This window comes from Mauremys reevesii, linkage group 1 (assembly GCF_016161935.1).
Source record: "Mauremys reevesii isolate NIE-2019 linkage group 1, ASM1616193v1, whole genome shotgun sequence".
NCBI lineage: Eukaryota > Metazoa > Chordata > Testudines > Geoemydidae > Mauremys > Mauremys reevesii.
Genome location: NC_052623.1, coordinates 336,083,694 through 336,097,751, shown reverse-complemented (window position 1 = coordinate 336,097,751; position 14,058 = coordinate 336,083,694). Strand labels below are relative to the sequence as shown.

Here is a 14,058-nt window from a genome sequence, read left to right as displayed (position 1 = left end):
GAAGGGTGCACTTGAGAGAGATTAAAAGGGATCTAAGTGCAGCTTGCCTTGTAACTATCACACAAAGCCTCAACCTGATTTAACTAAATTATTTTTAAATCGAGTGATTTTAAATTATTTAAATTCCCTGAATTTAAACCACAATGCCTTAGCCTGTTGTTGTTTACTTTATCTGATAGACTTACTTACATGACCACAATGCATTAAAAAGTAACCAGTATTAAATAATGTAAGACTTACTACACTTGGTAGGAGTTAGCATGCAGAATAGACTCATAGACTTTAAGTCCAGAAGGGACCGTCATGATTATCTAGTTTGACCTCCTGCATATTGCAGGCCACAGAAACTTCACACACCCATTCCTGTAATAGATCCCTAACCTCTGACTGAATTACATGATTTAAAGACTTCAAGTTACAGAGGATCCACCATTTACACTAGTCTAACCCCACAAGTCACCTGTGCCCCATGCTGCAGAGGAAGGCACCCCCCAGCCCCGGTCTCTACAATCTGACCAAAGGGAAATTCCTTCCCAACCCCAAATATGGCAGTAAGTTAGACCCTGAGCATGTGGGCAAGACCCACTAGCCAGACACCTAGGAAAGAATTCTCTGTAGTAACTCAGAGCCAGGGGCGGCTCTAGACATTTCGCCACCCCAAGCATGGCGGCATGCCGCGTGGGGGCGCTCTGCCGGTCACTGGTCCCGCGGCTCCGGTGGACCTCCCGGAGGCGTGCCTGCGGAGGGTCCTGCGCTCCACCAAGCCGCGGAACCAGCGGACCCTCCGCAGGCATGCCTGCGGGAGGTCCACCAGAGCCGCGGGACCAACGGACCCTCCGCAGGCATGCCGCCAAAGGCAGCCTGCCTGCCGCCCTCCCGGCGACTGGCAGAGCGCCCCCCGCGGCTTGCCGCCCCAAGCACACGCTTGGCGTGCTGGGGCCTGGAGCCGCCCCTGCTCAGAGCCCTCCCCATCTAATGTCCCATCACTGGATAGAGGAGATATTTGCTGCTAGCAGTCACAGATCAGCTATATGCCACTGTAGGCAGTCTCATCATACCATCCCCTCTATAAAATTATTAGGCTTCAGTCTTGAAGCCAGTTGGGTTTTTTGTCCCCACTGCTCCCCTTGTAAGACTGTTCCAAAACTTCAGTTCTCTGATGGTTAGAAACTGTTGTCTAATTTCAAGCCTACATTTGTTAATGCCGATTTTATATCTATTTGTTCTTGTGTCCACATTGGTGCTTAACTTAAATAACTCCTCTCCCTCCCTGGTATTTATAGAGAGCAATTCATATCTCCCCTCAGCCTTCTTTCAGTTAGGCTAAACAAGCCAAGCTCTTTGAGTCGCCTCTCATAAGGTAGATTTTCCATTCCTAGGATCATCTTAGAAGCCCTTTTCTGTACCTGTTCCAGTTTGAATTCATCTTTCTTAAACATGGGAGACCAGAATCACACACAGTATTCCAGCTGAGGTCTCATGAGTGCCTTGTATAATGGTAACAGATATTTTCTGTCTCTACTGGAAATACCTCACCTGTGCCTGCCTAGGACTGCATTAGCCTTTTTCACATCAGTATCACGTTGGCGGCTCATAGTCATTCTGTGATCAAACAATATACCCTGTCATAGGTCTCACCCCCACTTGGAGCTGTTGGGTTCCAATGTGGGGACCTGCCTTGGTTTCCCTCTAAACTAAGATCCTAGTTTAGATCTGGTAAAACTGCCACCACCCAATCAGTTACGTGGATTGGGACACAATCCTTCCCCAAAATCCTAGGGGATCCCAAGGGCCCCAAATCCATGGAGTTCTTATACCCAGGAGAAATAAACCATTCCCCCCTGCTTCCTCCCCCCTCCCTTTTCCTAGGAGAGACACCGGGATCTAACTACAGAGGGATACCTCCCCCTCCTCTTTCCCTGAGAATCCACCCAAGGAAAGACCAACCAAGTCCTTAATAGAAGAGAATTTATTAAAGAATAAAAAGAAAAGTCACTGTCTCTGTAACCAAATTGGAACAATATACAGGGTCTAAACTTATCAATCTCTGGAGAGAATTCCCCCTCCTTTCTTTCTCAGTAAAAGCAATATCAGTACAGACTTAAAGAAATTCTATAGCAAAACACAGAATTGCAAATACAGAAATAAAAGTATAAGAATACTAGTTCCTTGCTAATACTCACTAGCTTGAATAGAAGAATTTATTGCAGAAACCTGGGAGGACTTGATTAAGATGTCTGGACTCTCTTAATTCTCAAGAGAGACTCTCTAAGAAAACAAAGAACAGGGCGAAAAAAACTTCCCTCCACCCGGATTTGAAAATAATCTCCCTCATTGGTCCTCTGGTCAGGTGTCCACAGGTACTGCTTGTTAACCCTTTACAGGTAGACAAAAACCTTAACCCTTAACTAACTGTTTATGACACGCCCCCCAAATCGCCAACAGTGGGAACCACTGGAGGTGATTTCCTCCTAGAACTGTAAAATAAACAGATTACTAAAACACATGCAGAATTACATATACTACTACGCATGTAAACATGTGAAGAACACTTTTTAACCACTTGATTCTGGGAAACTTTCACGAGAGAGTGCATCAGCAACTTTGTTGGAAGCTCCTGAAATGTGTTGAATTTCAAAATCAAAGTCTTGGAGAGCTAAGCTCCAGCGGAGAAGTTTCTTGTTGTTTCCCTTGTTAGTATGAAGCCACTTTAGCGCAGCATGGTCGGTTTGTAGCTGGAACCGCCGTCCCCAAACGTATGGTCGTAGCTTTTCCAGGGCATACACAATGGCGTAACATTCTTTCTCACTGATGGACCAGTGGCTTTCCCTCTCAGACAGTTTCTTGCTGAGAAACATGACAGGATGGAAGTTGTGATCCGGTCCTTCCTGCATTAGAACTGCTCCTACCCCACGTTCAGATGCATCGGTGGTTACTAGGAAGGGTTTGTCAAAATCCGGGGCCCTTAACACAGGGTCAGACATGAGTGTCGCCTTAAGCTGGGTAAAGGCTTTCTGACACTCATCAGTCCACTTAACAGCATTTGGCTGCATTTTTCTGGTTAGATCAGTTAGTGGGGCAGCGATTTGGCTGTAGTGTGGTACAAATCGCCTGTAATATCCGGCCAAGCCTAAGAAGGATTGGACCTGTTTCTTTGACCGTGGAACAGGCCAGTTTTGGATAGCCTCCACCTTGGCCTGTAGGGGGTTAATGGTTCCTCGACCCACCTGGTGCCCTAGGTAAGTCACTCTGTTTTGGCCTATTTGACACTTTTTGGCCTTAACAGTTAGTCCTGCCTGCCTGATGCGCTTAAAGACCGTTTCCAGGTGTTCTCGGTGTTCGGGCCATGAGTCAGAAAAAATGGCCACATCATCGAGGTAGGCAACTGTACATTCTCCCAACCCTGCTAGTAGACCATCTACCAGCCTTTGGAAGGTGGTGGGTGCATTCCGCAGTCCGAACGGAAGCACATTAAATTCATACACCCCTGCATGGGTGATGAAGGCAGATTTTTCTTTGGCGGGTTCATCTAGTGGTACTTGCCAGTACCCCTTGGTTAAATCTATTGTGGAGATGAACTGGGCACATCCCAGTTTCTCCAAGAGCTCATCGGTGCGCGGCATTGGGTAGTTGTCAGGGCGGGTTACCGCATTAAGCTTTCGGTAGTCCACGCAAAAGTGTATTTCCCCATCTGGTTTGGGAACTAGAACCACTGGAGATGCCCATGCACTGGTAGAGGGGCGGATGATACCCATCTCCAGCATGTTTTCAATCTCCCGTTTTATAGCAACTTGGGCATGAGGTGACACCCGGTAGGGTGGGGTTCTAATCGGGTGAGCATTACCTGTGTCAATGGTGTGGTACGTTTGCTCAGTCCGTCCTGGGTTGGCTGAGAACAAAGGGACGAAGAGAGTGCACAGCTTCTTGATCTGTTGCCGCTGTAGATGTCCCAGGGTTGTGGAGAGGGTCACCTCTTCCACACCACCATTTCTTTTTCCTTCGTAGTAGACACCTTCAGGCCACTCAGCGTCATCTCCTCTCTGGGCTGTAAACTGACAGACCTGGAATTCTCTGGGGTAAAAGGGCTTTAAAGAGTTAACATGGTACACTTTAGGTTTTAAGGAGGAATTAGGAAATGCAATGAGGGAGTTAACAGCTCCTAGGCGCTCCTGGACCGTGAATGGTCCTTCCCATGATGCTTCCATCTTATGGGCCTGTAGCGCCTTCAAGACCATGACCTGGTCTCCTATCCTGAAGGAACGCTCCCTGGTATGTCTATCATACCAGACCTTTTGCTCTGCTTGAGCATCCTTTAGGTTCTCTTTAGCAAGGGTCAAAGAGTGTCGGAGGGTGTTTTGTAGGTTGCTAACAAAGTCTAGAATGTTAGTTCCTGGAGAAGGCGTAAACCCCTCCCATTGTTGCTTCACCAACTGTAATGGTCCCTTAACCTCATGGCCATACACAAGCTCGAATGGTGAGAATCCTAAACTGGGATGTGGTACAGCCCTGTAGGCAAACAGCAACTGCTGCAACACTAGATCCCAATTATTGGAATGTTCATTTACGAATTTACGGATCATGGCCCCCAAAGTCCCATTAAACCTCTCCACCAGGCCATTGGTTTGGTGGTGGTACGGGGTGGCAACCAAATGATGTACCCCATGAGCTTCCCACAGGTCTTTCATGGTGCCTGATAGGAAATTTGTTCCTGAATCTGTAAGAATGTCGGAGGGCCAACCTACCCTGGCAAAAATGTCAGTTAAGGCCTGGCACACAGTTTTAGCCCTGGTGTTGCCTAGAGCTACTGCTTCCGGCCATCTGGTAGCAAAGTCCACAAAAGTCAGTATGTACTGCTTTCCTCTGGGGGTCTTCTTTGGGAAAGGACCCATAATATCCACAGCTACTCGCTGAAATGGGACCTCAATTATGGGAAGTGGCTGGAGAGGGGCCTTGACCTGGTCTTGAGGCTTTCCCACCTTTTGGCATACCTCACAAGACCGGACATACTTGGCAACGTCCTTGCCCATCCCCTCCCAGTCGAAGGACCTTCCCAACCTGTCTTTGCTTCGGTTCACCCCAGAATGGCCATTGGGATGATCATGGGCTAAGCTTAAGAGCTTTTCCCGGTACTTAGTTGGAACCACCAACCATTTTTGAGGATGCCAGCCTTCCTGGTGTCCACCAGAAAGAAGCTCTTTATATAAAAGTCCTTGTTCTACAACAACCTGGGATCGGTTAGAAGAGCTGAGAGGCGGTGGGTTGCTCCGTGCCGCTGCCCAAGCTTTCTTAAGGCTGTCATCGGCTTCCTGCTCAGTCTGGAACTGTTCCCTTGAGGCTGGAGACACCAGTTCCTCCATAGACTGTGGACTTGGGCTTGCTCCCTCTGGAAGCGATGTAGGTGAAGAGGTTGTTTCTGTTGACTGTGGACCGCTCTCCGCTGGTGCACAAGGTGGTATTTCAGGCTCTGGCTGAGCCTCTTGGGTAGAGTTGTTTGCTGCTTCTGCCAGTTCAGGCCCGTTGGCGCCCCCTGGCGGTGGAGTTGCAAGCGCTGGCGTCAGTGCTGGCGCTGATTCTGCCTCTGGTTGCTCTTCCAGTTCCGGTCCTGGGACTGGATGTACTATGGCTGTTGTAGTTGTTGGCATGGGATCCGGTTCCACCACCTCTGTCTGGGTCTCTGGTAACACAGACAGGGTCTTGGTGGATGGCTCAGGAACAGGGATGGGTTCGGCAGCTCGTCTGGCTTGGCTGCATGTAACCACTCCCACTGTGTTGGGGTGCTCAACGTGGGTGGCCAAGTCTTCCCCTAGTAGCATGGGGATAGAATAATTGTCATAGACAGCAAAAGTCCACTTTCCTGACCAGCCCTTGTACTGGACAGGCAATTCAGCTGTAGGTAAGCTTACCAATTTTGACAGGAATTGAGAAATTTTTATTTTGACCTCTGGGTTGATGAATTTTGGGTCCACGAAGGCTCGGTGGATAGCTGACACATGTGCTCCAGTGTCTCTCCGTGCGATAACCTCCTTTCCGTCCACTCTCAAAGTTTCCCTACGGTGGAAGGGTATTTGAGAGACATCTAGGTCTGGGTTTCTCTGGTGTGAAGGTGCAAGGAGTTGCACTCGGGTTAGGTTCTTTGGGCATTTGGCTTTGATATGCCCCAGTTCATTACATTTAAAACATCGCCCAGTTGACGGGTCACTGGGCCGATGAGGATTACTGGAGACTGGTGAGGTAGAAGAAGAAGTAGGTTGTGGCTGTCCTTGGGTTGTAGGTGTGGGCTTGATTGGTCCTCGATGGTAGGGTTTAGTGTTGGTGTGTACCCTGTGGGATTCGCTCCCCTTGACAGTAGCTTTCTTGTTCTCTGCAACTGCCATCCATTTGGCTCCAATCTCCCCTGCCTCAGTGAGATTTTTTGGTTTTCCATCTTGTATGTAGCGTGTAATGTCCTCAGGAACACCATCCAAGAACTGCTCCATCATTATCAGGAGGTTTAGGTTGTCTATGGATGTAACATTGGCTCCTGATAACCAGGAAAAATAATGCTTTTCAAGGTAGGAGGCGTGTTTTGGAAATGACACCTCTGGTTTCCATTTCTGGGCTCTGAAACGCTGACAGGCGTGATCAGGGGTTATGCCCATTCTGTATCTGGCCTTGGTTAGAAACAGTCTATAGTCGTTCATTTTGTCCCTAGGCATTTCAGTTGCCACCAGTAATAATTCTCCGCAGAGCTGTGACCTCAGCTCTACGATGAATTGGTCTTCAGAGATGCTGTACCCAGTGCAGACCCTTTCAAAGTTTTCTAAGAAGGCCTCAACGTCATCACCTGTCCTGTAGGCGGGAAATTTTTTCCGAGAAGGTTGATCAGTAGTTGGAAGAGGGGTTGGATTGGTTGGATCCTGCTGCTTAGTCTTTGCTAATTCCAGGTCTTTGTCTTTTAACTCCATTTGTCTCTTGTGGTCAGCCTCTCTGGCTTGTAGTATCTCCATCTCCCTCTTGTGGTTAGCTTCCCTGGCTTGAAGTATCTCCAGCTCCCTCCGGTGGGTAGCTTCCTCCCTCCGGTGGGTAGCTTCCTCCCTCCGGTGGGTAGCTTCCTCCCTCTCCTTTTCTGCCTCAAGTAATTGTAATTGCAATCTAGCAAGCTCCATTTTTTCATGTGTATCACTCATGTCTGTGCCCTCTGCTGCTGGCCACACCCCTCTGCAGTCAGGGTATGTGCTGTTTTGCTTGCTTCAGTTCCTAACCCTGTCTATCATTGACTAAACAAAGAGAAATCAAATCTATTGTTTTGCAAATTGTGTTTTGCAGGAATGACTGTGCTTTTGACCGAGAAAGGAAAAAAAAAATTTTTTTCTCCTCCCAAGAGCAAGACAAACCGGTTTAACCAGTATCTCTCGCCCTTGCTAAGTAGCTCTCAGTATGGGGTCTCCAGAAACAAAGGCTTGTCAGAAAACCTTATCCCTCCTTTTCCTCCAAGGTGCTTTTCTAAGCCACCAGAAAGAAAACGAAAAGAAAAAATCCTTCTCCAACAAAGAATGTCAGAGGACTGTATTACCTCCAGCTAAAGATAGCTGAAAACTGCTCCAAAACCACCCTCCCCCTCCTTGCTCCCAAGAAGGTGGAAACCTGCCCTGCAACTCTCTCTCGCAATTGCTAAGTACCCTCTCAGCAGGGAGTTCCTTGGAACAAAAGCCTGGTTAGAAAAACTGTATTCCCTTCAGCCAAGTAGCTAAAACTCCTTCTAACCCTGAAAACTGCTTCAAAACTGCCTTTTCCTTAAGCTGCCTGTCCAAGCAACCAGAAAGAAAAACTGCTTCAAAACTGCCTTTTGGTAGAAATGCCTTGCCAGGTTCGTCACCGCTGCCAACCATGTCATAGGTCTCACTCCCACTTGGAGCTGTTGGGTTCCAATGTGGGGACCTGCCTTGGTTTCCCTCTAAACTAAGATCCTAGTTTAGATCTGGTAAAACTGCCACCACCCAATCTAGTTACGTGGATTGGGACACAATCCTTCCCCAAAATCCTAGGGGATCCCAAGAGCCCCAAATCCATGGAGTTCTTATACCCAGGAGAAATAAACCATTCCCCCCTGCTTCCTCCCCCCTCCCTTTTCCTAGGAGAGACACCGGGATCTAACTACAGAGGGATACCTCCCTCTCCTCTTTCCCTGAGAATCCACCCAAGGAAAGACCAACCAAGTCCTTAATAGAAAAGAATTTATTAAAGAATAAAAAGAAAAGTCACTGTCTCTGTAACCAAATTTGAACAATATACAGGGTCTAAACTTATCAATCTCTGGAGAGAATTCCCCCTCCTTTCTTTCTCAGTAAAAGCAATCACAGTACAGACTTAAAGAAATTCTATAGCAAAACACAGAATTGCAAATACAGAAATAAAAGTATAAGAATACTAGTTCCTTGCTAATACTCACTAGCTTGAATAGAAGAATTTATTGCAGAAACCTGGGAGGACTTGATTAAGATGTCTGGACTCTCTTAATTCTCAAGAGAGACTCTCTAAGAAAACAAAGAACAGGGGGAAAAAACTTCCCTCCACCCGGATTTGAAAATAATCTTGTCCCTCATTGGTCCTCTGGTCAGGTGTCCACAGGTACTGCTTGTTAACCCTTTACAGGTAGACAAAAACCTTAACCCTTAACTAACTGTTTATGACACACCCAGACCTTTCTCCTCCTCTGTCATATAAGCTTTTGAAATGAACTTTTGATTCAAAAGATCTGGGCTATGTGCAGCGTGAAGGAAGGTTAAAATGGGAACTCTCTTATGCTATCATTAACTTATCACCCAGATATTATAAAGAAGCTATGACACGTGGAAAGGCTTGTTATTCTTTGAGCTTGGCACTGTAAAAGCACACGAAAATATGATCCCTGCACAAAAATGAGTCTTATACATTTTTAATTACAGATTATGGAACTACCATGTGTTAAATGACTTCATTTCAAAATTCTACGTATTGTAGCCATCTGGTGTTAGCTCCTTCATAGGCATAGGTCTGAATAGCATCAACTTCACAATAGAAAACCAAAGCTAAGAAGGAGTGCAAGGATATGAACTCTATCCCTTCCCATGCAACCTAACATGCCTTGTCCCCTTATGGGCCTAAGTCAGGAATTCACAATACAAGAGAAATATGATGCCACTGTTCACATCCCAGGAGCCACATCTTGAGTTTGGCCTCAAGCTGACCTTGATGCTGAGACTTACAATATCTATAGATAAACAAAACGTAGGAATGCAGGAAAAGGTTCTAATTAATGTTCAGAAAGAACAGAAATCATCGAACCATTAACCCACCACCATCAGTGATTTATTAAAGCAGCTAGAGTGCAGTATTTACAGTATTTCACCACAACATCACATCCAGTAGTGCAGAATAAACCAACTAATTATTTAAATATAGTCAGATCTCCTCTGCTCCACCCCAGATATATTTAGACTCAAGGATTAGTTAGCTGAAAATTTTTAAGTTTAACTAAATATTGATATTAATGGAATAATTAAATGACTTAAAAGTCAGTTTTGTATATACTCTATGGACATTTCACAACTCAGCACAGAAAGAAATTCCTCTCTGGCTTCCAAACAACCTGTCAAATTGGCTGAGTTAATGTGATTTATGAGATTTCACTAATCTCCAAATGTTTAATGTTCTTCTGGGATCTCTTTAATACTTGAAATTAGCCCCTAGTTTATAAATTAAGTGGCTGCAGGTTCGTTTGAGTCATCTGATTACAACAGGTCTGAATCTGGCCCTATGTCTCTTTATGTTGTGTAGAAATAAGTATTAATAACCAAAAGGAGGAAAAGAGGAGACCTATACATGGGCTGTATACCTGAGGCTGGAAAGGGCAAGGGAGGGGAAACCCCTTTCAAGTTGTCAGAACATATAAAAACGGTCTTATTCCGTCCTTAGTTATGCCTCTTGTCTTCTATGATTGCCCAGTTTGACCTCTGATGTGAAAATTTTCAGTCTTGTTCTGAGGGGCTTGAACATTGTAAATTTCTTTCATCATATTGTTGTCAATTTCCGAATCATGGAAACCATTTTTAAACTGTATTTTGCAGTATACTACTTTCCTGTGCAGTTCTGCTTGGCATTTTGAATGTATTTTGTGTGTGAATGTTGCTCCATAAATATGAGGTATGTGTATAATACCTTCTACCAGCTATTGAGAGACCACTAACTACATGATTTTTTTTTAATGAGGTAGATCGTAAGTCTTAGGCACTGGCCTTGCAAGCACTGTAGTTGAACAGGAAGAGTACAGTACATGGATTTTACTATGTCTGAAGATATCTGCATATAACACAATGTGGTACTGTCTGATCAGAAATTGACAGGTACAACAAGAGATGATTTTACATGCTTCAGCTTCAGATCTCTTGCACTATTCTACGCTTATTCTCTTTAATCTCTTGGGGCCAGATTATGTTAGGTGCTTAGAACTATTGAATCCCAATAAAGTCTGTGAAAATTGAGGATGCTTGATATCTCCAGTGGGACCCTCCACGCCACTGGTTCTCAACCATTCTTCATTTGTGGACACCTAAAAAATTTCTAATGGAAGTGCAGACCCCTTTGGAAATCTTAGACACAGTCTGAGGATCCCCAGGGGTTTGGGGACCCTGGGTTGAGAACCACTGCTCTACACCTTGCAACACCAGCCCTTTCTTTGTCAAATAGATTGCCCTGGTGTCCATAATAAATTAATATAATACTGTAGTACGGCTGAACAGAATCATGTTTTGCTAAACAAATTAAAAACTGATAAATTATTTACTACTTTCCACGATCTTGATATGTGCTCGCTCAAAAATTACATACGTCAGTTTACAATAAACTGATTCCTTTAGCAGATTTATGACTTTGTCGGCTCCTCATTTCATTGAATTCTTTCAAAACAGGGCTGCAGATACTAATGTGATTACTTGCACAGATTGACATTGGAGTCTGACATGAAGAGAGGTTTGAAGGGAATAGCATGGTAATGTGCAATGACTCCACAGGAATTTTTTAAGAAGAAGCCCTGCAGTATGAGACAGAAAAACCCCTCCTGGAAAAAAAAATATTATTGCAATCCCCCACGCTCAGCTTGGAAAATATATCCCTGTTGGAAGATGGAAACTTTTTTTGGTTAGCTGTCTGTATGCCATTTTTGTTACACATACAATTAAACCAATTTAGTCAGCCATATGGCCTATGTAGTTAACTGTACAATTTAAAAAACAAAACAAAACCTGGCACAAAAAAATAATAATAAAAAAGTATTGGTTGATACCCATGAAATGCTTTTGGCTTTTTTTTTTGTCTATATGTTCATAAAGTTTTACACAAATTATTTTCCATATCTTCATATTTTTAAACTTTATTTCCACATTTGTTAAGAATTTTCATAGAATGCAACTCTGTGAATATAAAATAATATATTTTGTATTGATTTATTTTGTTAATTTTTATGTGCAACCCAAATAAATATATGAAGACTAGCAGTTGCATTATGGTCATTGGAGCAGGACTCCCAGATATGCAGATAATGTGTGCAGTCTCCGAATGGACTGTATAAAATAATAAAATAAGTTTCTCTTATCATTAAAACATCGACTATGTTTTTCTCTTATAGGTGACACAACCCTTCAAACTAAAACAGGGAACATCACAGTAGGTAGGTTCTACTTTCTCTTTAAATAGGACAGCATTCGTGTATTTTTTTCCAGATAGTATTTAGGTGAAATGCATAGATTATTTGTATCTTCAGTAACATATTTTGTTGGTTTTACTGATGTGATTAAAATGTTTTCTAGAATTTTTAATAAAGAATTGGTTCAGTACAGGGTTGTTTCATTTTGGTTTTGCAAACTGTAAGGAAATACTATAATGCTGGGAAAGATAAAGCTATACATTTAGAAAGACCTCCATTCTTGTTTTAAAAATTCCCAAGTAAGGAAAATTTACCACAGCATTTGGTAATCTGTTCCAATGCTGAATTACGCTTACTAGGAAAAATTTACCTCTCTTCTCCAGTCTGAATTTTACTGACTTCAGCTTTCAGCCTTTGGATATGGTTATGCCTTTATCCGCTAGACAAAAGAGCTCTGAAGTATCTGATATCATCTTTCTCTGTAGATAATAATAGAACATGATCAAGTGTCTTCTTAACCTTTTATTTTGTCTTATGTTTGATGATTAAAACTGAATGGCTGGGATTTTGTCACTCACAAGTAATATTAAATCATTGTTTTATTATTTTATGTCATCCGCAAAGATGCTAGGAGCGTCTTTAGAAAATAAAGACAAAATGTTTACAGTCTAAGTGCTGCTTTAATCAGTGTGCTCTTTAATTTAAGAAAAAAGACTGGGGTTAGTCTCGTCTCTGTTTCAACAAAGTGATTTTTGTTTGTGAATGGTAAAACGCTGCTGAATTATCTCAATGTTCTCTTGTGATTTTGTACTGTACAAATGAGTTCAGGGGTTGTTGTGACTCCCTTTTTTTGATTTCAAATCAAAATTTACTGGGCCTGATTCATCACTGAGTTACTCCAGTTTTGTGCCAATGTAATTCTAGTGATTTCAGTGAGTAAAACTGGAGTAACGCAGTGGTGAATCAGGTGGACTGTCTCTTTTGGATCTACAATGTGAGCACTCAAGGAATTACATTTTTGTAAATGAATACAATTATGGAGCTAATTCTGAAAGGTTCTGAGTGTTTTCTGGTAGCACCAACTGAGCTCAGTGACCCCACCACAGCAAGCTCCTTGTAGGAGTGAGGCCTTTTAGAAATATCAAAACCTGAAAACAATAGTAATTAAAAAACCAACATCAACATTTCTTAAAAATAAATGCAACAAATCTCCTCACAAAAGTCAGTCATGGAAACCACAAACCTAAACTCAACTTTCCAGACTCTGCTTTTCCTTCTGTCAAATGAACTGTTTGATGATGAGGGTATTAGAAGACTACAGTTTCTTAACACGGGAGGTATCACTGTCTACTAACAAATGATGAATAGTTTCCATAGTTAACTGAGCTGAGTTCTAAATATTAAGAAGTGTCTGACAGTTGAGAGCCATTTTATCTTTCAGATTTACGTGCCTTAGTGATTAGTAACATTTCCCTTTTTCTTCAGGAGATCACAAAGCTATTTGTATTCATTTTCAGGCTTTTTTATGGAGATTTTCAAAGGAAAAAATAACTTTTTAAAGAATCATATACACTTAGGGGACACTGGGTGAGATATGATAATACCTTTCACTTACGTGGTGTCACCTCAAGCTCTTAAAGTGATTTACACAAGTGGATAAGTATTTTCTCTGTTTTATAGATGAGGAAGCACAAAGTGGTTAAATGGATTGCTAGAGCTCACACAGCGACTCTGGTGTTCTAGCGCTTAGTGCCTTCCTATAACTACTGCGCTATGTTACCTGCCTGCAGGTACATATATTTCCAAATTTTAGCAAATGAATGTTATTCCTGTTTGTATAAAGTTAGTAATACAGTAAATAATATGATTTTGCACAAACAGGAATGCCATTCATTAGGTAAAACTAGTTAATTGAATAATATACCCATTATATCTCTCAATGATTCTATAGTATCTTGCTACTTAGTGTGTCCTTAGTATATATATCAATCTCGTAGAAGACCAACTAACACAGAGGTTAGGGGTTGAACTTTTTTTCAGGGTATTAATCTGTGAGACAACAGGAAATCATGCTAATCAGCTATTCCTTATTCTTGCAAAATTCTGCTTTAATAGTCAGTAGGAATCAAGCAACACTTCTGTATTATATACTTGGTGATCCAATCATAAATTCAACAGGAATTGAGGGTGTTCAGCTACGTTCCTTGTAAGCTGCCTGACCTGCTCTCCAGGGACGCACAGGCAGGCGAGGAGAGACGCCTATTCCCTGGCCCAGCCCAGGCCCTCCGGAGGGAAGGAGCCCCTTGCCCAGCCCGGCCCAGGCCCGCCGGAGCTGCCGGGGAGAGGAGCCCCTCCCTCAGCCTGGCCCAGGCCTGCTGGAGCTGCTGGGGAGAGGAGCC

At 43.4% G+C, this 14,058-nt stretch overlaps 1 protein-coding gene across 4 annotated transcripts in view; it reads left to right on the top strand.

The window, feature by feature from the left end:
• FAM185A (family with sequence similarity 185 member A) overlaps positions 1 to 14,058 on the top strand; it is an 86,462-nt gene that overhangs the window by 31,649 nt on the left and 40,755 nt on the right. For all 4 annotated transcript variants that reach the window (XM_039517734.1, XM_039517737.1, XM_039517720.1 and 1 more), the window contains exon 5: positions 11,642 to 11,683. In XM_039517734.1, the coding sequence (XP_039373668.1) occupies positions 11,642 to 11,683 (42 nt within the window). The remainder of the gene's footprint in view (positions 1 to 11,641; positions 11,684 to 14,058) is intronic.